Source organism: Neolamprologus multifasciatus, chromosome 5, assembly GCF_963576455.1.
Source record: "Neolamprologus multifasciatus chromosome 5, fNeoMul1.2, whole genome shotgun sequence".
NCBI classification, from domain to species: domain Eukaryota; kingdom Metazoa; phylum Chordata; class Actinopteri; order Cichliformes; family Cichlidae; genus Neolamprologus; species Neolamprologus multifasciatus.
Window position 1 is genome coordinate 12368485 of NC_140443.1, and position 26151 is coordinate 12394635.

Sequence of the window (26151 nt, forward strand, 5' to 3'; positions counted from 1 at the left end):
AGTCTGGCATTTAATTCAGTTAGTTACTCTGTTCCAAGCTGTGGATTTCTCTAGATACAGCTGACCATGTAGTACAGTAACATTCTCTCCCTATATTGCTGTTTTCTGAACAAAGAAATGATTCCTTCTCATTAGGAGAACATCAGTTGCATAGCATGATCTTGGTATTCGTTCTCTCTACTATTTACTGAGGAACAGAAGTGGCTCACCTCACCTACATAACCTCAAAATTCTAATGGTGCAAGCAAGGTTATTATCCCATGATTGAAATTGAAAACTAATACTGTAGTCATACTATAGTCATGCTATAGTCATGCTACAGGTTGGGAAAACTAGCTTCCAAAAGAGGCCTATAATTCCTTTCAGATAATTAATAAACTGATTACTGACCAGTTGATGCCATATCAATAAGTGCATGTAAATTCTCCATTGGTGTTATCCTCCCCACTATCGCACCAAAGCATGTGACAGATCTGCCACTCCCCTATGATGTCAGCGTTGTGTTTTTTCCTCAAATAAGTTTAAAAAAAATGGACATAATACAAACAATGGATGTAATATACTTAACAATTAAACACATGGCAAAGACCCAAGTCTCCTGTAAAAGTGCAACAAACCCCATGACCTTTAAATACGGGGTTTTATATTAATTCAGCAAACTTTCATGCGTATTGCTGAAGCCACCACCCTCAGTTATTGAAGCGGGAGTGGCCTCCCATTGACCCACCAAAGTCTTCATAGAGGGTATGTACCTGGAGTTATAACAGCTTTTTCTGCTTAATATTAATAATATTTAAAGCAGCCTATAAATGAATTCAAGAAAGAAATGAGTGTTCTGACATAACACTCAAATGACTTAATTCTGAAAATCATATAAAAAATTACAGATTTTGTAGAAGAAATACAACAACAGTAAAGGAACAATCTGTTCATTTTGCAGCAAAATTCATTGAAGTCATAGGCACCTAGTAATTCTAGACTTTGAGTTATGACTTATGCCATAGAGCATTTAATATAGGAGATGAAAAGACAGGTTAAGGGAAACTGTTCACACACATAAATGCCCCAGGGCTGCCTCGCATTCTTCTTTTTTCCCACACGATCTGAAGTATTTCAGAAGGCGAGAAGTATGGGAAGGAAGGGAGAAAGAAAATTGAAGAAGCATGCAGATCTTGAATCCCCCCCCCCCCCCCCCCCCCCACACACACACACACTTTCACCGTGTAAACAGAGCCAGAATCAAGACATAAATGCTAAAGAAGCAATCTCATCTAAGCCATTAACTTGTATCCTTCTTGTGTTTTACCCTTCTCTTTTCTCTCTCTCTCTCTGTATTGTTTTTCTTTTTTGTCAATAATGAGCTATATTTAGTGTAGGTTGAAAGTCCTTAAGCTGATGACCCCATTTACTCTGTCACACTGCCTGTCTGGTCTGTAGGGGTATGGCCTAGTATCACTTACACCTTTGTCAGTTTATGTGCCCTTCACTACACTGCATGCAGCCTCTTTTCTTTTGCATGTGTGTGTATTTGAAATATTTATTATTTTTATGATTTTACTTTATCATGGTGATATTCACACCATAACACTATATTATAAAAACAATTCACTAACAATAGAATCTCTTTTTGATTTTTAACATTTTACAATATGCTACGAGAACATATATCCGTATTTGTCACAGTTTTTCAACTGCATATTCATGTCCTCAAACTTTAACTTTGTCGGTATCTGATTTATCCAGTAAGATAAAGTTATCTCACTAAAATCTGCCATAAATGTTGCAATGATGGAATCAGACATATCGGTCTGCAACTGAATGGGGTCATCTTTCCAATTAAAAGCAATCTTTTTATGATAATAGAGCAATTTACTGTGTTATCAGATAAATGTGCTGTCTACATAGACAGAAATGCACATTTAAGCATTGTTTTTCTGTCCAGCAACCTTCCTGCACTAACCAGAACACAACCAGCTTGTAGCCACTTGAGTCGAATGCCCTTGAGTTAAGACTCATTCTGACTGATGTCAACATATTGGCAGGTCTTTGTATTTATAGATTAGATGGCAATTATTTGCAAACCTCACTCTCTCTGGGAGTGATTGCAGTTTGCCCAAATCAGACTCTGACTGTTTGCATCAGTTTGCATTCTGTTGTGCAACCTATGCAATTACTTTGTGATCAAAAGTGCTTGTGAGCATGCAACACCCTCAGGCTCTGAGCAAACTTTTAGTCACCACAATATACAAGAATATGAAACAGAACCCCCAAAATCACTAGAAAGCCACTGATTTTATTTTATTTTATTTATTTTTTTGGTTGATACATGAAGGTTATTGTCCTATAATTACTCAAGTGAGTATTTTTACACTAGGTGTGAGTTCGGTGTTGGATTGTTTTTTGGTTGAACTGAGTTAATGTGTGTTTGTTTTGCTAATGTTATCTCAAGATGGTGTTACATGAAATGAGCCCTATAATTGATAGTATTCTCAAAGCATTTAAATTATTTTGTTATTATGATATTTCATGTCCCTGTATCAATACAATATCCCCATGCAAAATATTGCAATATTATCCTGTACTATTTTTTTCCCATCCATAGTGTTCAGTATCTTCCATACCCTCTAAATCCATGAAAATAAGCAACTTAGCACTGATAACTAATTCGTATATAACAGCAGTATAGGAGAGTTTTCCAGTTTAACTCTTTTTTCCCCCTTTTTTTTAAGTAACTAAAAATCCATGTTTTGTTTATTGAAAGACTTGGGTTTTCACATTTAGAAAAATGTTGTTGTTTTTTTATTTAAATCTATCAATTCAGGATAGTCAGCATCAGTTTGAACTGCACTGTTCTAAAAAAAGTGCTACATTAACAATGTAGGGGTCATTGAGCTCCAAAGCCAGTGGAATAATTTTATCATCATGTCAAAACAATATGTCTAGTAAAAAATGAACCAAGAAACTTTAGCATTAAAACTAACTGAGCAAAAAACACATTAACGTCAGGCAACACAGTAAGCCTATCTAAGCGTACCATGCAGGCCTTGTTGCTACACAGCTACTCCTTTAATACTTGCACACTTCCAAGATAAATGAAAGTAAATGTCCCAAAACCCAAGTCTAAGTAATTATAAGTAAAACAGTAAACTTTGTTGGAAGTAGAGAAAAACTTTAGATAAAACAACTGCCAAAAAAAATAAATCCTTTTAGGCTTTGAGTGAGGTTATTGGCAAAGCAATGAAGCAATGTTGTCTGCTATTTTCAACTTTGGGGAATTTTTTCATGTTTATATGCCCCTAAATAATACAATTACAGGTATTGGTGATAACGTGTAATTACAATAATTAGGGGTGTCATGATATACCAGGACTTTTGATAACCAATAAATTTATATTGCATTCAATGTTAAAATACTGTAAACAATCCACCAACAGCACAGACAGTTTATCATGGCTCTCTTTTTTCCAGCAACTCCATTTGAGCCTCAGCTTATCAACACATTTTATGGCCACCTAAATGGCATCAATTATCTGTTGCTGCTGTAACTTCTGTCACACATTGGGAGATGGATGGATTGGATAGGTTGGATGGGTTGTTGTCCCACAAAAGCCCACCCAAGTTAGACAGTCACTGACACGAATGAAGTTAAGCACTATGGACTGTTCATTTTATTACTCTTTTCTTTCTGTTATTTGCTGCCATTCCTCCCCTTTTTGTCTCCTTTCCAAGGATTTAACATGAAAACCCGTAATACTAAACTACTGTGTTCTGTGTTAAAAATAATTTTGCATTATTAAGGATAATTTTAAATGAGCAAAAAACCATTTCGATTGTTTCGACTATATAACAAAAAGATTCAGAAAAAATGTTTTACAACAGAAATAGGTGTGATTCCAAAACTAATTCTGTATATATTTTAATTAATTCAGTTATGTCACACTAACTTAATTAAAAAGTTAAAAAAAGTAAATTAAGTAAAGTATAATTGAACCTTTTATTAAAAAATATAAATTAGTTGCTACAACACAATTCTTTTTTTGCACTTTTAAGCTGTCTCAAATGATTTGTGTCAGACTCGCTCCACAATGTTGACCTCAGGGCATTTGCATCCATACCATCTGCTGCCAAACTCTTTGTTCTTCCAATTGATAACAGTGGTTCTTTGGGATCTTGTATTCTCTATGTTTGTATTTTGCATGTTATCACAATGAGATGCTACAGTCTAACATCTTACGATTATAAACAATAAAAAAAAATACAACACAAAAATAAATGTGAAATAAAGGAGTATCAGTAAATGTAGATCTATAAAAATGTACTGAAACTGTGAAGTAAGATCACTTTAATCTGTCTCCCTGTAGTCAAAAAGAAGAGGATTATATATTTAGTCGCAGTAACACAAACACACACAGGCATACTGTCTCATACACACACACAGGCCTTGCACAAGGGGGTAATAGTCAGAGAGGATTATCCATCCCCCATCGCTACGCAGGATTAGGTGCAACCTTCTAATCTCTCAAGCATTACGACTTCCTGATGTACAGCCAATCAGGGCCACAGTCCCATTTCTCTACCCAATCACATGCTCCTCAAGAACCCCACAAGTCAACTCAAACCAGCTCCTCTGTTGGCAATTACAAGTGTTTTGGCTCCCTTACTTATGAAAACCCCCTAACCCTGTGCACACCTTTGCTATAAATGTAATGTTTTATGAATGTTACTGTAGGCAGTGTTTACTAAAAATTCACAGTGATCACATTTAACAATTTTAACAAAGACAGTCTGATGGACCTGAACTGCGAGGTGTAACAACCAATAGCTGTCCAAATCTAATGGGGAAACCTGATGGGGAAAATGCGAGACTTTAGAAGCAGTTGCAAGATAAAGTGACTCATAAATGAATCCAGAACTGAAATTGGTATTTTTGTGTTATATTATACCAGACAATGTTGTGTAAGTCAGTGTACAAGAATTTGCCATGTTGTTGATATAAATAAATTTGTTAATTTTAACAAACAGTTTGTACTTTTGTAGACTGAATATGGTGACATAGGCTACCACACAGCTATCAGGTGGGCAGAGGACTTACACCTTTGAGTTTGGGCTAAAAGCAGGACGTTTTTTGTGACGCTCTCAGATGCAGAATGGATGGAAGATCTTTGCATTTGCTGTTGATGTGACTGCTTTAATGAATGAACAACATCCCAAACTAAATGTGAGGTCACATTTTTACTGACCTGCCAACACTGAATATGTTAGTTCTCTTTGGATCTAAATTGATATATAAATAAACATTCTCAGTGATGTAACATGCCAAATCCAGACACAGATTCTCTCTCAGTGATAATCATGTCTATTGTACATTTCATTACCTAATTGTAATTACGAGTAGCATTTTATAAAGAGACAAAATTAAAACTGAACAGATTTGAGGTCAGCTTGGAACAACCCAATGTGTCAAAAACATGATTTTAGTTCAGTTTATCCACACACTTAGTTTCTCATGTGACCCCTTGGGGAAATTAATTGCCCTTCTTCGATCCAAAAGAAGAAAAACCAAACTTGAAAAAAAAAATGATGAGCTTATCACTAGTCTGTTTTTCACAGTTATAACTTCTTGGTGTTTAAAAAAAAATAGCACAGCACACAACACATTTCACACTTCAGTCATAAATCACTGTCAATCTGTGGTGAATATCGTGTCAGCAAATGATTTTTAATGTAGGAATGAGAGCAGAAAAAGCGTTTGTTGTCTACATTAACATCTAGAGGGAGAGTGCTCGCTCTGTCACTTATCTTATCTCGGCTGGCGGGAAGTTGCTGTGTGGCTGTCAAACAGGCATTAGTGGGATGCCGATTCAGGCCGTTTCCTGTCAAACTGTCACCACTGGCTGATTTTAATGCTCCATCTCTGATTGCTTCTTCTAGAGTGAACAGAATTCTGCTCTTTGATACTTTTGTGGAGCTGGTAGTATTGATTTTCATGTGAACTTTTGGTCGACAAATGAGAGGATAAAAGAACATTTCAAGGCTCTTGTATCCTGTCATGTGTTAAATGATATACTCCCAGAACTTTTCACTCTTGCCTTCTGCCTCTTGACTGATTGAGCAACCCGATTAAGCCATCCAGACCTTTTTAGTGATTAACAGTTCAGTTCATTTAATGTATTATTTGTCTACTGTTTATCTCTCATATAGTTCTCGGTAAGACCTGCTTGATGGAAGATTTATCAAGCTATATTTTGCCCTCAGCTTGGTCTATTCCGCTTATCTTTCTCTCTCTCACTTGTGTTATCAAGAGCCAGTGACAAAAATAGAGATAACACAGCTAGGAAATATTATCGGACTATTGTCTGTAGCTATTTCTATCTCCAGTTAGCTTATCTATTTGGGCACAATTGAAAAATAGGACAAGGAAAACAGCAAACATCTCATTCCCATTTGTGTTTTTTATTTATGCATACATATTAGGATGTGTTCATCTCTCTGTGTGCAGGCATTCATTTGTGGATTATATAAGTCTTTGAATTTGTACATCTTTGTGTGTGTGTGTGTAGTGTGTCTATCTTTGTATTAGCATTTGTATTGCTTCTGTGTGTGTAGTGACCCAGAATGTCTTGACAATATAAAGTCATGAGCTGGAGATGAAGGTCCCAAATGAAAACTTCAAAAAGCAGAGATGCTGAATCTTAAAACAATAGGTGCAGCCTAACTCTCAGACTGACGCAGGGTGTGTCAAGTTACACACTAAGGAGATGACGTAAAGATTTTTTTAAAAAAAGTATTAATCTATTACAACCATAGGGAAATCTATTAAATGTTTTCTTGTTATAACTTCACATTGAGAAGGTGTATAGCTTGGAAGAGTTTTTAAAGGCTTTACTATTTCGGCAAACTTCTTTGAATTTTAGAGATCAAACGGCTAACGGAATGAGGCACCTGAATACACTTTTTTTGTGACCTGCATGAACTGCAGGAGTAAAGAGCTGTTATGCAGTCACATAACTAGATTAAAAGGTCACTGACTAAGGTTTTAGACATTATCTTGGAAATTAATGTTTCAGATTATAATTAAGTGAATGAAAACTGTTTGTTGCATGTATGTTAAGTTATCTTAAAAGTCAAAATTATGGTTCAGTCGTTGATCGGTAGGGCTTCATAGATTGGGTCCAAGCAAGGAAGAGTTGTGATTCACTTCAGTCATTGTCCTTTAAGGTCCAAGCCCACAGAAAGCTGTATTGCCTTTGTTCTCTTTGTTATCTGAGTTAGCACTCTGCACTAACATGCTCTGCTGTGACTAACTTCAACCTTTTAACTTGGTTAGTGGTAGGTACCAGCTAGTGGATCTTCTGCGGGATGTCGCCTTGTTGCGATCAGAATTTATTTTGGTGTGTCTATTTGCAGAGCAAACGGCAGAGAGCTTGGAGAGGTCAGATCTGGCCTCTGCCAGTAAAGTCAGAGCAGTAAAGAGCAGTCTTCTCACCTCAGAAGTGGGAGCGGAAAAGAAACCCGGAACAATGGCTAGCTGTGATTTTGTCTAGCTGGTAAAAGGTGTCACTTTACAGATGCAGGAGGTGGCCTTTCACCTCCTAGGTCCACAAGGTAGTGTTTATAGCACACAAATGAATGGAGCCATTGCCTTTGTCATAGCTCCTACGAGCGACAGAAAAGAATCAGCAAGTTGCAAGAACAGGTGCATTGCGTGCCATCAAAATGTTTGTTAATGTGTAAAGCTGCAGTGTAGATAAAACAGAGTTTTACTGCTGCAATCCATGGATCTGTATAAATAAGTCCCAACAAAGCAGTGGAGGGGCGAGGGGGGGTTAGATCTAGGCTTGCCAGTTTAGAAGAAACCAGTAATGTTCAAGTGAATTGTTCATGACTATATCAAAAAGGGGAAAAAAGCAATGAAATACTTACAGGATACAAGGTTTATTTATGTATACAAAATGCTTGTAGCAGAGAGGTAAATGATGTGAAAAACCATTAAAGTAAATAAAACGGAGCAGAAAGAGCAAATACCTCACATAGTCTGTTCTTAATCCAACAGGACAGAGAACACTGATATAAGATGATAACTGACTAAGATGGTGAAGAATGAAGACACTGCATGTTCTCTAATAAAAAAAAAAAACAGGAGCACAGAGAACAAGAATGGAAAATAGCAAAACTCAATAGAAATAGCATTCTAGATTGCACAAAGGCTCTTCAATAAACGTCCTTTATTTTCATAAACCTTGGCCTTGATTCCAAAAGCTGCAGCGAGGCATCATACACCCACAGTGTGTTTGTAGTAGGCTTCACTTCTGGGTGGAAGTTATGACTTTTAGTATTCAAAAGCATTTGTCTTCTGTGTTTGTTTGGACAAAATAAATACAGTATTATGTTACCATGCAGTGCACAGACACACAAACACCTGCACAAATCTAAAATTACAGGGAGTGATTTCAATATAAGATGCTCTTTTAAATGGTTTTAGACAAGTTGGTGGCAAGTTGTAAAAAAATACTTTTTACTTTATGATATAAACGTAATATCAAATGTTAAAAACTCATAAATAAATATTTAAATCATACAATCTTTAGCTACAATTAATAAGCAGTTTAAAAAGAGTGTTTCCCACTTTAGAGTATTAAGATGGGTATTTATAAATAAAACGCCATACTGCTCCTTATGACTACAGATTAGAATGTTATTCTCAAATTATTAGCACCCAGAGGGACATTTGCTAATGTTCCGCTTGGGTAAAGAGCTGTGGTAATCTCTTACAAGTTGTAAACACGAGCACATAGATCTAGATGAGTTCAAACTTTGGCTAACGATTGCCAGTTGTTGCTATGTAAGTGATTAGCTAGCAACCTAAAACAGCTCAGTTAAATTGACCAACTTTAAGGAGTGGGTATAAAGTGTATGAGCTTGATTGGGATGTCTAACCTGAGCATCTGACTTAGTGGAATAATGATAACAAGCATTGCTTTGAACTGACTAAAGTGAGGCAGTTATATTACCAGCCAATCCCATTTGCATTGGAGCCATTCAAGTTTACCAGAGCTTGCTGTGCTACGATTAATTCACAATTCTCTTGCATACAATGCACTGCGTTTTGGTAAATGTAGCATAGTAAGCCCACAGCTTCGAACATTCTGCTCTGACTGTATAGCACAGAATGTAAATGCACAGTAATTTCAATGTTAATCTGCTTACACTGGTAGCTTCATCAGTATTTGGGGTTAGTTAGGAATTTGAAAAGGTCACAAAGAATAAATCTTTCAGAAAACCTAATAGCAGAACTATAGTTATCAATATTTCCATGTTGATCAGTCTGGAACTGATACCAATGTAAAACCCACCCCTATTTATGTGTTCCTGTTCTATTTTCCTCACCTTTCACTTTTCCCTTCTCCTGTTCATTTAATCATTTCCTTCCATTTCTACTTTATCATCTATTTACCATTCTCACTTTCTCCTTTCCTACCCACTAATTCAATCACGCACTAACTCACACATATGTCTGCCTTCCCTCTGGTAAGTTATCCCTCAAAGACACACACTCTATTACCCAAGATGCACTGCCCCGCTGCGCGCCTGCCTTTTCATTGGCCAATAAAACAACCTGAGCTTTATAGCTCTACCAATTCCAAGTACATCAACTATAAAGGGAGAAAGAGAGAGAGTGAAGAAAGATGAGGAAAAACAAGGAAATTGTGAAGAAAAGGAAGAGAAAAAGAAAAGAGTGGCTAGAAAGAGGAAATACCCTGTAAAGGGTAGAAGATGGAGAGAAAGCAAGAATCTACTGCTCAATATGGAAAGAAATGTGAGTGGGTAAGATGAGAAAAAAAGAAAGACGGAGAGAGCATAAAGCCTATAAAAATATAGAGAGCCATTCATGACTTATAAAATAACAGCCATCGATGTGCAAACCAAAACTGCAGCGTAGATGAAAGAGATGATATTTTATTGTTCCAGCCCCCAAGTCCCAGCCTGTATAAATAGCTATTGATTCACCATGTTTTATTCAGCCAGCCAGGCGAACTTTCAGGCCTGGGAGACGTCAGCCAGTTGTTGAAGGCAAAGCTGCTGCTCTGTCTAGGCTTTTTCTGCTGCGTTTTAGACTGTTATCTTCTATTGGCTAAAGGTTTTGTCCCAGGTTCCTCAATCCGAGAGGCACTTTAGTCATCTGTCTGGTTTGTAGCAGGGGAGTAATGTGTCGGGAAAGTGGAGGAGTAAACTTCTTATCATTTTACCATCTCAGGTCACTGGCAATAAAACTGACGAAAAAACAAAAAAAGAAGGAAGACTAGTAGAAGCATTGTTTGTGGCTTTAGGCTCTAATTTCAACTTTGGAGGGTTTTGAGGTAGTTCGATTTTAGCCTCCAAATATCTAGACAAGGTAGAGTTTCAGTCTCGCATTAAATTCACAATAGAAGCAAAGAGCTACTGAACATAATGGGGACATTCATTCATGTCAGACCTTTTCTTTTCTAACTTTTGCTATCCATAGGAACAGCTTTTCACTAGGGGACAGTGGCCATCCCAATGCATCAAATAACGCAGACAAATGAGCTTAAACTAACTATGAATCTTTTTTCTGTTTATGAATAACATGAATGCACTGTAGCTTCTGCACCATCATATGTCCAAGTCTGGGGCAGCCATTCTATTTTCTCACATATTTACATGGTCTCCCTTACTTTGCGTCGTTCCTTTCTTCTGCTCTGTCCTGTCGTATGTCCTCACTCTTTGCATTTGTATTTGCTCCAGCACATCCATCCAAAGTCACGTATTCACACATCAGTACTACAGCCTGGGGCCTAGTTGAAGTGATGCACCCAGCTGTCAATGCCTTTGATTTGACTGTTAATGGGCTGACGTGGACCACCCAACGTCCATGATTTTGAATTCCTGAATTCGTCCTCTAACAAATGTGCTATTTCACTCTAACAGACTCCCATGCACACTTGAAGCTACCCATTTTCCTTTTACGTCTATCCACATCACTTGTTTCTTTTCCTTATTCATTCTTGTTCAGTCTTGTTTTTATCTTCCTCTTTATCACCATTATTATTTTCATCGTTGTCTTCTTTTTTACTCACTCCCACTAATCTGCTTTGAGTGTATATCAATTCAGTATTCTCATTTTAAATTGAGAGTAATGGTGTTAAAGATGATCAATACATTAAATTAAAAACCCTTCCTGGAATCCATAATCATCACTGTTTGATTGCGCAAATGTGTTTGTGTCTAAATTAGCCTATCATCTATTCATTGCATTTCTGTGTTCCAAAGCTTCATGCTGTTTTCAGTTTGTTTGTCCACCTTTTTCTTTCTTTTCCACCCTTTCACTATACCCCTTTGTGTCATTCTGTGCTGTTCATTCTGAAATATGACATATTGTCTTTAGTCCTGAATGCAAACTGCAGAGGTCATAGTCATGTTGTTCCTCCAGAACAGTTCTGTTGTTTTTTTCCCCCCTGTCTCCCTCAAAATGTTTTTATTCTTACTCAGTTATTTCGGTGTATTATGCATCTCTTAAGGATCTTTCTCCTTGCTAGTTAATGTATTTGGTAACTTTTCAGTTGATGTGAGTCATTTAGACATTTAGTGATGTGATCTTTTTCTGTTTTTGTAGCCATAGCTATGGTAAATGGCATGTATTTATATAGCGCTTTACTAGTCCCTAAGGACCCCAAAGCGCTTTACATATCCAGTCATCCACCCATTCACACACATATTCACACTCTGGTGATGGCAAGCTACATTGTAACCACAGCCACTCTGGGGCGCACTGACAGAGGCGAGGCTGCCGGACACTGGCGCCACCGGGCCCTCTGACCACCACCAGTAGCCAGCGGGTGAAGTGTCTTGCCCAAGGACACAACGACCGAGACTGTCCAAGGCAACCTTCCGATTACAAGGCGAACTCCCAACTCTTGAGCCACGATCGCCCTCAGCCCATAGCTATGATGCTATGATGCCGTGATGTACTAATGGTGGTGGGAAAGTTTTCCTTTGAGAATTTGGGGTTGACCATGTTTGCCTTTACAGAGCATTTAGTCATGAAATTGAAAAATTAGAAGACAACTAAAAGGAAAAAGGAGCCTTTCTAGGTGAGGTAGCTCTGCAAGTTGGCAAAAGATTTTGCATTGGTTGCGGTTTCCACCTCACCAAGTGCCTTATGACTCACTCGTTTTGTTGTTTCTGTCTCTCTGGTTCCGTCTCCTGCTCTACCTGCCTCTTTGTTTTCACTTTCACACTTTATCCAGTACAATTTTTTCACACTTTGTGGCTAAAGGACAAACAGATATCTACTCGGACAAGCACTTACACACAACCACAAAGTGCTGAAATGTGTTTGGAGTTGATTTGCTTTTAATGTGTTTTTTCCCACCACTCAATAATCTTTTGTACTGACTGTCATTCACAATGACAGCTGTCCTCCTGTGTTTTATCGTGCGTGTTTGTGTGTGCCCATGTGTGCAGTCATTGATGGTTTCACAGTGTGGAAACTTGCCAGTAGCAACACCACGACAAACATTGACAGTTCTTTTAACAGAAGAACTATTTTAGTGTTTCTGCCAGTTTAATGGTTACGGGTCAATTTGCTCAATTTGTTCCAGTCTCAAAGTGGAGATCGTGGAGAGACACACAGACCTATTGTAAAGAGCCACCATCTCTTGAACTCCAAAAATTGATTTGTACTGCGTTTAGCAGACAATTTAATAACTGATGATTGATTTACTGGATTTTTTAGATGTGTCAGTGGAAGACGGTGACTCTGAATTTAAAGCTTACTTTCTTTTGTTTTGTTTTTTGTTTTTTTTGTGATTTGAAGATTAAAAAATAGAAGAAAGAAAATCAGTCTATTTTGATATTCTTTACAGGTTAAAATTACTGTTTATACCATAACATATTTTACACTCTAAGACTGTACTTAAGCTGGCATTTTTGAAATTAAATCAAATCAAATGAAATGTCTAATGGGAAAATTGAACATTCATGTTGACAAAAGAATGGTCACTGATTGCCATTCCCCTCAGGCCATGTAGCATTTATAGCATTTTTCATTTTATTGGTTGGTTGTACAGCCAACTGTACACCAGTTGTACATCAGTGAATCCAAAGGATGCTGTTGCATGCCTGCGCGTACAATTAGATTTTGATTAGATTAGATTAAATAGATTTTGAAGCATTATTCAAACCAAACTACTTATGGATAAAAAAATGAAAACAGATATTATTGATTGAAATCAAGCGTTACAAAAATTGGTTTAAACAAATTGATATCTAAAACCTGTTGAAATCTCCCAGTTCTTTGAATCTTTGGGCTGAAGGAAGGACAATACTCGGTGTATAAATGCTCAATCAACAATCCTTTATTTCCATACAATTTTCACACAATGAGCATAAACCATCCGGATGGGGAGAGATGCATGAGAGGGTCACAGCAAGTCTCAAAATGGTGACGTGTTACACAGCTTCTTATACTTTTCACTGGCCCCCACCTGGTCGTAAACCTAAACATTCACAGACCCTTATCTTAAGCACTTTGAATCACCTTGTTGTTGAATTGTGCTATACAAATAAACTTGCCTTGCCTTGCCTTGCCTTATCTGTCATGGCGCCTAAGTTATGACCTCGGGCTCCCTGTCTTTCTACCTCCTACAAGGGTGGGGGCACAGAATGTGGTCTGTTTCTGCTATTATCGGCACAAGGTCCTTTGCACACAACATTCTCAGAAATGATTTAAGCAGTCTGACATGACAAGAAAACAGTGTAAAACATTCACAGCAGATAAATGGTGGCGCCCACCTGTCTAACAGAACCCAAAGGATGGTCACATTCTTTTTAATCCCCAAAGATATACTTGAACTTTTGTCTATCCTACTACCAAAATATACTGAGACATTTTGTCTAACATACTATAAGAATATACTGCGAAGGGGGTCATGTTCTTTAACCTAAAAATATAAGGAAAACTAAGTTACATAGAATAATGATCTCACAAACCCCAAGTGCAACGTTAAACCAAACCTGCTTGTTCCATCCTTTAAAAAATAAATAAATAAAAGATATTTCAGTTATGTTAAAATTAAACGAGCTATCACTTGTTTATTTAAATTGCGTGAGTGAAACAAATGTAAACAGATGAATAAATAAAGCTGAATTATGTAAGTGCATTTAAATGTAAAATTTTCCCATCTACCTCTAGATTACCTATAAGGCACTGAGCTCCTTGGACCCCAGTGCTGATCTGACAACCCAGCGGGGACAAGTTTTCAAGCAGAGGAATGAGACCCACCATCTGTTTGTTGGGCTGTACCCGGGAACCACCTACTTCTTCACCCTTAAAGCATCTACCAACAAGGGCTTTGGTCCGCCTGTCACTACCCGCATAACCACCAAGATTGCAGGTAAACATTACTGTTAGGTTATTTGCTTCTTAAAACATTAATACCACATACAGACAGTAAAAACGTGTTTATTAGACAGCCTGTGTGCTGACATGTCAGTCAGTTGCCCTATAAATAAGCATTTAAATTTTTTTCTCTCTTTGTCTGAATGACCATTTGGTTGTTCTCCCATCTGGCTTTGTATCCCCCTGTTTGTGTCACCAGCCTTGGTCCACAGAAAATGTCAGTCGCCGCACAAAAAAAGGAAAAACAATCAACTTCTGTGGCAAGAATTGTGAAGTGCCCTCATATGTTAATACAGCTCTTTATTCTTGAATGAGAGAACATTATCATTTCAACTGTTTAGAGAAGGCTATACTGTGATGCCCAAATGACAGAATGACTGATGCTAAATAAAACCCTTCAGCTCATTCTTTGTTATCTAAATCTCTCTGTGTGCCTTTCTGATTTCACATTTTGCCTTTTTTTTTTTCAACAATTCTCCTGTAAGCCCTTTACAAATCTTTTACTGGATTGTCTCTCCTTTGTGGTTTGTTTGTTTAGCTAATTAGACCTCATTGAGGCAGTTGTGACCTTTGAAAAAACAAAAGAAAACAGAAAGCTCTGAGGAGACACTCCCTGTAAGTTTGTGCTAAACCGATAAACTCATCGTTACAAGGTTACAAGTCAACTTTATACAGAAGGAACTCTGAATAAGTATCGCATTACTGAGAATAATTTTAATTTAGGAATGAATACAAAAGCTGCAGAGTAAAATATGAATATTTAGAAATATAAACCACTCTGTATTTCACTGAAAGCTTGTCACTTCCACATTTGTCAGTCTCATTACATAGTTGACTAGCATACATAGCTCTTGTGCTTTCACTTTGTTCCAAAAGAGGCTCTGTATTCACACCACTTCATATTCATTCACTTATCTGTATTCAGTCCTGGAGTCTGTTAAGTGCCACAACAAGTGTCCACTCTTTTACTAAAAAAAGCAGTGTGGTTTATAAAAAATGTGGCCTAAAATTGTTTTCTGTTAACGACACTATTAGTTAGTTCAATTCCATTCGGTTTTATTGATATGGCGCCAAATCACAACAGCAGTGGCTTTAAGCTCTTTATATTGTACAGTAAAGACCCTACAATAATACAACCCAACAATAATACAGTAAACTACAATATACGCTAGCGTGTGTTGACAGTATACACGTCACTTCTATTCCCTATAATATAATATAAAAAACCCCCAAAAAAACAAAATGTGGATTTGTGGCTTAAAGTCAAGTGCGAATATACCACTGAATCCCGACTTGTCACAGTGCTGCTGTACACGATGAAGTCCTGACTGATCTAGAAGATGAATGTGTAATGTGTTAACAGTATGTTTTAAGTGTTGTCCTATCTGTCAACACCTACAGTGATTTTTAGTGTGACCTTTCCACCGAGCCTCTGTTCTTCCATCATCCTTTCAAAACTTAACAACACATTGCCAAGAGGAACAAAAAGGAAATGTGGTGCCTCCACACATAACAGATGTGTCTTCTTTCAAATGTCACGTCATCACCACTCTTTATTATCTCGTTCAGGAGCTACAGGATGAAGAGATTTAAATTAAATGCTGCAGACACATAGAGATGGATGGACAGAGTGGCGAGGGTAGGATTCATGCTAATAACCTGAATGCCATACCAATCAGGGAAAAAAGTGTTGATGTTCTACTCAGACATTTATATGCTGCACCTCCAGTATGAGGGCATGACAGATGTGAAATTAAAATTTGAGTGTAATAGAATAGCTGTGAAGCCCTCGGCGGTGAAGCTTACGTCTACTTTTTCTTTATCGTTATACATCCTGATAATGTCATTCTGGTTGAGATATACTGTAATGTTAAAAAAACAAAACATTTCATAGCAATTTAGCATTTACATGTTTTAAATCAGGGATTCGACATACACATGGGAGCTTTTTTTCTTCCGTTGTTGACTCAGAGGAAATATAGCTGGCTTTGCCATATGCACGTCTGTCTTTGTCAGTGACGAAGAAGTAGACCTCAAAGGTTGGGTTTTTCTTTTAGACTTCTTTTTTTATTCAAGTTACATTTAATAGTTACATTAACCCTTTAAAGGCGAGACCATAAAAAATAATTTAAAAAAAATAGTATTTGTATACTACCACAAAGGTACTAGAATGAATGGTAGTATCTTGCAAAGCACTGTTGGTGTGCATATAAGTCAAGAAACATATTGTATTTCTGTGATTTTATACCTTTACAAACCCTTTGTACGGAGTTACTTTTGGGATTGGTTTTGGGATGTATCGCTATTTCTAAAACATGTCATTAGGAGGAGGATGATTGTTGGTCAGCTAGCATGTTCACTTGTTTCAAATTGCAGTCAAACCCTTTTGAGATATTGGTTTCTTGTTCAATAGGGCACAGTCTCTCGTACAGACAATCCATCAGTCTGAGATGCATAGGTCAAAGATATATCGAAACAGGGATATATCTTCTTTGCTAGGGTCTTGTACATGTGTATGAGCATGCTACAAAGATCAGTGTCTCCAATATGTTCACTGCAGGCATGAGTGAGTTTTTGGCAAAGGTCATCTGTCTTTGTGTGGGCATCATTGCTCCAATGTTCGATAGTCGAAAGAGGAATGATCCCACAGGCATCAGATTGCATGCACTTGCCCCATAAAGTTAGATGCTCCGTCTATTATTTATTACACAGGAAGAAAAATCATGCGCTGTCACAATGCTTGTAACATCTCGGTATACAAATATATGTCAGTATAGTAGAATTACATATGCTTGTACTTTTTTCTTGACATTTATCATATTTACAGTTTTTAAAAGATCTCATATTTTATTCATCATGTGTAAGAACTGTACCTCCTATGTGCTGGCTCTGGGTATGAATCGGTGATGGGCAAAGCACATGTATCTTTGGCTACGTTCACACTGCAGGTCTTAATGCTCAACTCCGATTTTTTGATCAAATCCGATTTTTTTGTCTGCTCGTTCACACTACAAATAAAATGCGACAGCAAACGCGTTCTAGTGTGAATGCTCAGAGCGGCCCGGATGCGCAAAAGAAGATGTCACACACAACGCGCTCTGTTTATACCCAGAGCAAACAATATTGTTTGACTGATGGCCCTTAATATAAAGACTTCGGACTTCACGTTTCCGAATTTTTGCTTTAAGTTATTTTGTTATTTACATAATAATGTAGATAACCTAATATTTATCCTTATTGCTGTTTTAGAGGAGCGGTGCTTCTAAGGATAGTTGCAGATTTCTGTCAGAATTTGCAGATTATACAGTAAAAATAAAATGTTAACGTTTCTCCAACGTTGTCTTCCCATCAGTTTCACCGGATGGCCAGGAAGCGTTCGCGATGTCTTATCGGGCGCTTCTCTGGCGCTTCTCTGGCGCTGATAATTGGCGTCTGTCTTGTGTCAGTGACGTAAAAGATGGATTTAATGCGACTTGACCATTCACACAGCAGTCGCTTTCTAAAACATCGGATATGTATTGGATTCAGTACCACATACAAAAGTGACCCAGATCGGATTTGAAAATATCGGATTTGTGCCGTTCACACTGTCATACCATGATCGGATATGGGTTGCATAGGGTCAAAAAAATCGGATTTGATGCGCTTTCGCCTGCAGTGTGAACGTAGCCTTTGTGTGGACCTCTTTGCTCCACTGTTTGACAGTCCAAAGAGGGATGATCCCACAGGCATCAGATTGCATGATTGCTTTGGCCTTGTCACATAAAGTTTTACAGTCCAAAACAAAAACCATGTACTGTTACAATTCATGTAAAATGTCAGTATACTAATGTATAGTATACTAAAGTTATCAGAATTCACGTACAATGCTAATAAATCTGCATATTTTGTTCTAGACATTTACTATATTTATACTTATGAAATTATTTTAGCCTTAATTTCATCTCATAGATAAATAAAAGTGTTATATAAACACCAATGATCAGAAAAGTTTTAATTTGTTTTGTAACGAAACATTTTGAGTTGCATTAGCTTCAGGTCACAACTTTTACCATGAAGGGACAAATCAGCCATATGTTTTTAGAAAATTATTTAAACTGTCTTATTTTGAACTTGTCATGTTACTTAATTATTTTCATTAAAGGCTTCCTGGATGGCAGCTAACTAAAAAGGTCTTTCATTTAAAGACAGATTAACATCTGGTGGGTTTTTTTTCTGAGAATCACAAAACTATGACATGGCTCAAACAGGTTAACTTAATTTCAGTGTATTTTTAAGAAAGGTATAGGGACTCAAAATGTGCTCTACCAAATGACTGACCACAACCCAGAGCTTTTTAAATTATGTTGGCCAATAAAATCGTCCGTGTAAGGTAACCTGTTTTAAAATTTAAATTTGTTAAACCTTTTCAGCCCCCATGATGCCAGAGTATGAGTCAGAGTCTCCACTTAATGAGACCGAGACAACCATCACTATCCTGCTGAAACCTGCCCAGTCCCGCGGAGCACCTATCAGGTAATTTCTTAACGTTCCTTAACAAAATTCTAGCTTCTTTTTCATAGAGTTTCTTTTACTATCCTCTGCTGTCCTACTCACATTTTTCCTCCCAGCATCCCATCTACCTCCTTTTCATTACCCCCCTACTTTTTTCCATCCATGTTCTTTTGGTCTTCCTTCAGGGCCCTTTTAGAGCCATTGCAGTTACTCACACATATAAGTCTAATTTGTATGCAAAGGAATTCAGAGAATGATTTTTTTTTTTTTTTAATTTGTCAGTGAAACATTTTGCCATTACTCATTTTGCTTTTTGTAACTTTTTGGCTATTCACTAGTGGAATTGCAACTTCTACTGGATATTGCACGCCCAAGTGTCTGATACTTTAGCTGGTCACTTGAAAGTCTGCTTTAATTTAAGGTTTCAGCCATCAAATTCTTAACATAAGGAAGTGGAAATTTGGATTTTATGGAGCATATTGTACAGAAAACACCGTATTCATAGTCTTATACATATATATCGATGGTGTTATTAATTTGTACCATACATGTGAAAACAAGGACTAAACAGTATAAAAGAAAAAAGCCTCAGCATAAACACTTGGAGTGGGTTTTTAGCTTGGCTCACAAAGTGTGTCTGTAATTTGCTGACACTACCAGTTTTGGTTAACTAAAAGACACATTTAACACAAAATGTAATTAATGGTAATTCTTAGTTTTTATCGACATTCAACAAAAAGTCAAACAGTACAAACAGCACCCACCTGTCTCTTAAGGCCCAGGATAATCAGGCCTTGTGACCAGTCAGTGGCAACCATGAGTCACAAGGGAAAAAGTGTGTAATCTGGTGGCTGCAAGTTGCTAACTGTCAGTGCAATTGACTATATGAGCCTCATTCAGACAGGCCAGTGGCACCTGCTTATCACCAAGGAAGAGTGAATGCTGCAGTGGTTGCTGGAGGTTGCTGACGGTCACTGGTCATTGGTTGCAAAGAGGTATCCAATCAAAAATCTTTTGATTGCTTTGTCTCTAGCAGGTTGCCATGGTCAGCAGCAGATTGTGCGGCTTGTCTAGCAACCGGAGAAATCACAACGTTTGTGGTGCAAGAACATCTTTGCAAATGACTTCTCCAATAAATAGATTGTGTTTGCATGTTCTGCAAAATCCCTTAGAATGCTTTTATCAGGCACACACACAGGTTTTATTTTCCCAGTCACCAGTCCACTGTATTCACTTCAAAACAAAGCAGCGAGTGAAGGCACCCAGCTAATTTATTTCTTTTCCTTTTCTCATTTTTTCAGCCAGCATGTTTTTAATTAAAAGTTCACTTTGAACATGTGATCTCATCCATTTAATTGGTGCAGGGGAGAACATTATTCTCGCTCGCCTTTAGGGAAATACAGCTTCGACAATGCTGTGTGGAGAATATATATCACTTCAATTTAGACTTTGGGAAATGGATTTGTGAAATGTGAGTGTAGGTCAGTGGTTTAGCATTAATTTTTGTAAATCCCTTATCATATCTCATCATTAATCACCCGCAGATGGCAAATATATCTCATGTTGAATTAGGCCGCACCCTCATCGCTACCATCTTTATGTGTTTATCAACTAGAGAAAAGCCCATTAATGTGTTTGCTTATTATATGTGTTTGGTATTACATGTTTTAAGTGCCAACAGATGTACGTGTGGAAGCAGGAAAAAAGGCATCTGTTTGTTAGTGTGCACACAAATGTTTTTGCTGCAATTGTTTTCTTATTCATCCTGCAGATCAGAGCATCAGAAATTTAGGAGGTTAGATAAGATTTTTTTTTCTCGAAAAGGCTCTGTAAAGAGAAGCAGCTGTTGAGACACACACTCATAAGATGCACTCTGACACACACATCAGGCTGCATGCTCAGGTGCCTACACGTTCACTTTCACATAAATGCACACAAGCGGAAACCATTGTAAATGTTTACAGTGACTGTCAGTGCAGATATGCACCAGTTGATTAAAATCCAGTGCTTAATATTGTGTAGGTCTCCTTGTGCTGCTAAAACAGCTGCTGGGCCTGTGATGGAATCTCTGAGGTTGTCCTGTGGTATATGACAGTAGCACATTACAGATTATTTGAGCCCAGTGGGTTAAGATTTAGACTTCTATGGATCTGGCTTGTTCTCGGGCATCCTGAGTCTCGAGGTTGGCTAAGCACCATGGATTCTGTTACATTTCTTCAACATGTCTTGATGAGATTTTGCAAAGTGAACAGTGCATTGTCCTGTTGTGCAAAACCACTGACATTGGTGGGTGGTGTTGCCATGATAGAGTGGCTTGGCTGGAAGGAATATTACTTCAGTCTGACACAAAATATCTGACATCCACATAATATAGTTGCTCCAAAACAGGAACATGAAGAAAATAAATCTCAAAAATATCTGTTTTACTTGCAAATATATTCATACATACATGCTCCATTGATCAGAGTGCATGACAAAAAAAATGTCTGCAAGCCTCAGCAGAACACTTTCTAGAAGTATACAGTACCAGTGGAAGGTCTGAACAAACTTTTCATTGGTACTGATGAGATATATTTATTTCAAGCCTTAACTGTAAACTTCAACTTTAAAGCTTAAAACCAAGTTTTAACAGTGACAGTAACGGCTGTCTATTTGAGGAAAAAAACAAACAAAAAAAACCCAAAGAACACACACACGCAGTGATTTCGTCACTTTTCAAATTCACTCGCTTTATGTTGCCTAATAATCACACAGCCATCCACCAGTCTCAGAAAATCCCCTTACTCTAAATGTTCAAGCTGTAAGGGTGTAACATATCACAAACAGAGTAAAGGTACAATAACACACATACACACACTTATGGATATGTATTCAAAGACATGGATAATTACAACAGAAGCACACACACACATATAAGGGCTCCCAAGCGCTCGACACAGACCCGCACATACACAATTCCCTATCCGCTCCTTGTGCTAGGCCCCTGCTTCATCCCTTGTGCAGCCTCTGAAAGCCATTAGTTTGAAATGGATATTTTACCAGAAAGGCAGAAACAGCAAAGAGAGTGACAGTAAGGGAGAGAGAGAGGGACTCATCTTTGGTCATCAGCAATTATCTTTTATGAAAGCTGCCAAACGGGAACAGGGGATAATTGGCCGCGGCCCCCTTCACAGAAACATACATTTCCCTAATTGCGTATAATTGTGAAGTGAGTTCTTGGCGTGGAGGACGGAGGTAATTGCGGAGGGCCGCTGCGTTTGTCCTGACCGCTAAAGGAGCCCTCAGCCATTCATGAAGCCTCTCAGAGTGTAATGGAAACACACATACACATGAAAGCAACTCCACTGCACAAAGATAGATGTTCATTCAAGTATATAAACACCCCACTACACATGTGTTAAAATACACACAAGCACAAGCACACCTGCCAAAGCACATACAGGTAAATGCGCACCTGTTAGAGAGCATGCACACACACGTGCACTTGATGTACACATAAAGAATATAAGGCAAGAGGAGACATTTTTGGACTTTGAAAAAGATCCATTTATTTCTACCCTCACCGTTCTCTTATATAACACACACACATGTATTTTCTTCCTTTAAGCTGTACTGGGGTGCTGAATCAGCACAGGAAATGATTTGCCAGGAACATTGTTTGAAGTTTAGCTTCTAAAGTATATCTGTCGTTCAGAAATAAGTGACCCTTATAACAAATTATACGCCTTTTTAATGGTAAGTTTGGGATTTTGTGAATTTTTTTCCCCCCTCATAGCAGACCTCGGGCCTCTTCTGCTAATGCTTTTATTGTAATAATGAATTTAAAGCACTCTGGGAGCTACTGGGGATAGTAAAGTTGAAGTAGAGTTGTCAGTTTTATGTGTTATGTCCCTATTTCAAAACAAAGTCTGTCTCTACTGTACTAACTGGACAAATAACAGTTGAAATATTGTCAGTTTATTGTGATTATTTTTTTATTCTTTTCAAAAACTCTGGCTGTCATCGTTGCCACGTAAACCATCTCCTCATAAGTATTACTTTAGGTAGTGATAAGTAGATTTGTTCCTGTTTCAGTAAACAACATAAGACACTAATTTTAAAGATATCATTTATTTTTCCAGCTCCTACCAGCTTGTTGTGAAGGAGGTGCGCAAGTCCAAGACCCGCCGTGCCGCTTCTGAAGCCCCCGAGTGTTTTTCTGTCCCAGTGAGCTTCCGCAATGCCTCCATCTTGGACTCACCCTATTACATTGCTGCTGAATTACCACCGTCCAGCCTCACGGTGGTACAGCCCTTCACTGTGGGGGACAACAAGAGCTATGGTGGTTTCTGGAACCCTCCGCTGTCACCTGCCAAGAGCTACAGCATCTACTACCAGGCAATGAGCAGAGCCAATGGGGTGAGTCTCAACTCTCCAGAAGTACCCATTGTAACAAGAAGTAGCATGTTCATATTTCCCATTTTGCCAAATTAGATTTAATTTAAAAATAATTGCAAATTAGATTAGTTTACATTTTGGGTTTATTGTCATGTCATTAATAATGGGAATAATAGTGACTTTTGAGGCGCACAACACATGGTGTAACGAATTTGATATGAAGCTTTACCAGGATTATCTTATTTTTATTTGCCATAAAAATAATTTTGAAAAACAGCAACTTTAAAACCAAAAATAAAAACAAAAATATTATTTCTCAATCTCAGCAGATTATTTTAAAAAAGGGCCAACAATTCTGTTCCTAAGTGACAGCAAGTGATTGAAGTTAGAATACATTTGGAGACAGAGTTATGCAAGGGCGTTTTGTGTGACTTCTCAAGCCTGTAGTTTAATATACTGAAGGTTATGTGTTTGCTTATCAGAATAAATAAATAATTAATATAAAAAACACAATTACAACTCCCTCTGGGAATCCCCACTCCTAGCATTCAGCTGTTGATGTCTGTTTGCTGCCCTTTTTGTCTGGTAATTATACTGTCTGCAAATACAACAACACCTCGCCCACCTCCCGCCACCCGTGTCCTTCTCATAACTCATTCACAACTTCAACTTGGCCTTTGAATTTCCATAATACTCTATACTCTTGCGGGGGTTATTTTAATTTTCCAACGCCGTAACCACGGTAACTCAGTTTGGAGAGCAAAGCCGGGTGAGCTGGCTGACTGTCGTGATGTAATGTCCTCCTCCAGAAAGCAGATTTCCCACAATGCAGTCATATGGAGAAAGACTCTGTGCAAGTGGGTGTGTGTAAGGGGGGGGGGGGGGGAATTCTTGCATGACTGAACAAGTGTGACTGTGAGCAGATGAGTATTCATTAAAAAGTGTGAATACTTGCTCGTGTGCCCCACTTTTGTGTATCGTGTGTGCTTTGCACACCTGTATGTACAGACCCCAAATCCAGTCAAATCAGAGTTCCTTATTTGATTGGATTTCAGTCAATCCAATCAGTTTCAGGTTTGTTTAGATGATGAATTGGGGCATTGTGTGGGTGCTTAGTGGTTAAAACGGAAATAAAATGCAAGCGCACCTGTGTAGTCGCCGTAAACAAGATGATTTGATAAGGAAATCAGGCATAGAAATAGACACGTGTTCATAAAGCATGATTTTTTTGTTTTTTACCTGATTATACTTCTCTTTTAAATTTCAAGTGATTGCAACAACCAGAGTGGTCTATCGATTTTACTTTCCCAGACAGAAAAAATGTCAGATAAATGTTAAATAAGTAAGATTTAAAATGATGGACTTTACTGCAGTCTGATCAAACCATTTGAGTCACATGTCAAAAGGAAAAGTCAGTCGTTATTACTTTTTTTTTTTTTTTTTTTTTTTTTTTTTTTTTTTTTTTTCTTTTTTGCCTGTCCCGTTTGGCTCTTTTGCCATCAGAATTATTGTCTAAAGGCGAAGAAAGATGCCCAACGGTTTTTCTTTACCAAATTGACCATCCCAGCTTTGCCGTAATGGTCCATTTGATTCACCTTTTATTCTTTATTTTATTTTCACTTGCTGAATACGGGACAGATTTGACTGGGGGAAAGAAAAGGGAGAAAGAAAGAGGGAAAGAAAGACAGTTGAGAAGAGGGACGGGGGAGAAGGGCAAAAAACAAAAACCAACAGAATAAGCAGAAGAAAAAAAATAAATAAATAAAAAATAAATACATATATCGATCACCTGGATCACCTGTTGAGAAAGAAAAAAGAAAACAAGCAGAAGAAAACGAGAGTAATACAATAAACCACATCACAATGATATATGGGAATATGACAGTAACTACTAAATATTAAACATTATTGTGCAGCACGTAAGATCGACAGCACAGTGTGCATTGAGGTAGGAGCCAAAAAGGGTGTAGTTTGTGTGTGTGATCACCCGTGTGTACACCTGTGAGCATGGACGCGCTTGTTTTCTTAAAAGGTTCCCTCATGTAATGATCTGCTAGAGGGTGTGGGGGGCCACTGCCCCGTCCTCCAGGGCATGAAGCAGGTATGGAGGAGATCAAAACTCCAGACATCCAGAGGCCCCCAGAACACAAGAGACCAAGGAAGACCAACAGAGGGGCAGCCGCGCCACTGTCCCAGAAAGAGCCGAGGAGAGTCCCAGATGAGGGGTCACCCAGCAGCCACGGAGCAGAAGCCAGGGGGGGCTGCAGTGACGTGCCCGTGAGCTCCGCCGGCAGCCAGCTGTGCCTGAGTGACCGAGCCCCAGGCCGAGAGGCCGGGGGCACCCCACCTCCGAGGTGGCCCAAGCGAGCCCCAGGCTCCAGGCCCCGATAAGCAGCCGCCAAGGAGTGAGCCGGTGTGTACCCGGACGCCCACCCCCGGACACAAAGAACCACCAACGCACCGATGTCTGAGGGAGTCCGCCCCCGGCAGGGGAAGTGGTGGGGGGAGATAGGCCTCCAAACCTTGGAGGGCCTGAGCTGTCCTCAGAGAGGTGGCATCTGATACCCAACCTGACATATAGACACAGACATACAGGCACACACAGATACAAACATCCATTCCCACCCTCATGCTCTCATATGCACTTACTCCACACTCAACCAACGTGGAGACAGACATAAAGAGACGCTGTACACACAATCACACTCCCCAAGCGTACTCTACGAACCGGGTCTAGGTACCCTTGCCCCTGGAGGGGGGAACTGCACCCAGACCCAGGTTGTGTTACCCTTTTCCCTGCGGTGGGGAGAAGCAGACCGCCCCGACTCCGCAGCAGCAGGGAGGCCCCACATTCCGGATCC

The 26151-nt window shown here is 38.5% G+C and overlaps 1 protein-coding gene across 8 annotated transcripts in view; it reads left to right on the plus strand.

Annotated features, from left to right (window-relative positions):
* Window positions 1-26151, plus strand: part of ptprt (protein tyrosine phosphatase receptor type T) — a 312417-nt gene that overhangs the window by 161623 nt on the left and 124643 nt on the right. For all 8 annotated transcript variants that reach the window (XM_085158891.1, XM_085158893.1, XM_085158894.1 and 5 more), the window contains exons 12-14: window positions 14213-14414; window positions 18832-18934; window positions 23035-23311. In XM_085158891.1, the coding sequence (XP_085015017.1) occupies window positions 14213-14414; window positions 18832-18934; window positions 23035-23311 (582 nt within the window). The remainder of the gene's footprint in view (window positions 1-14212; window positions 14415-18831; window positions 18935-23034; window positions 23312-26151) is intronic.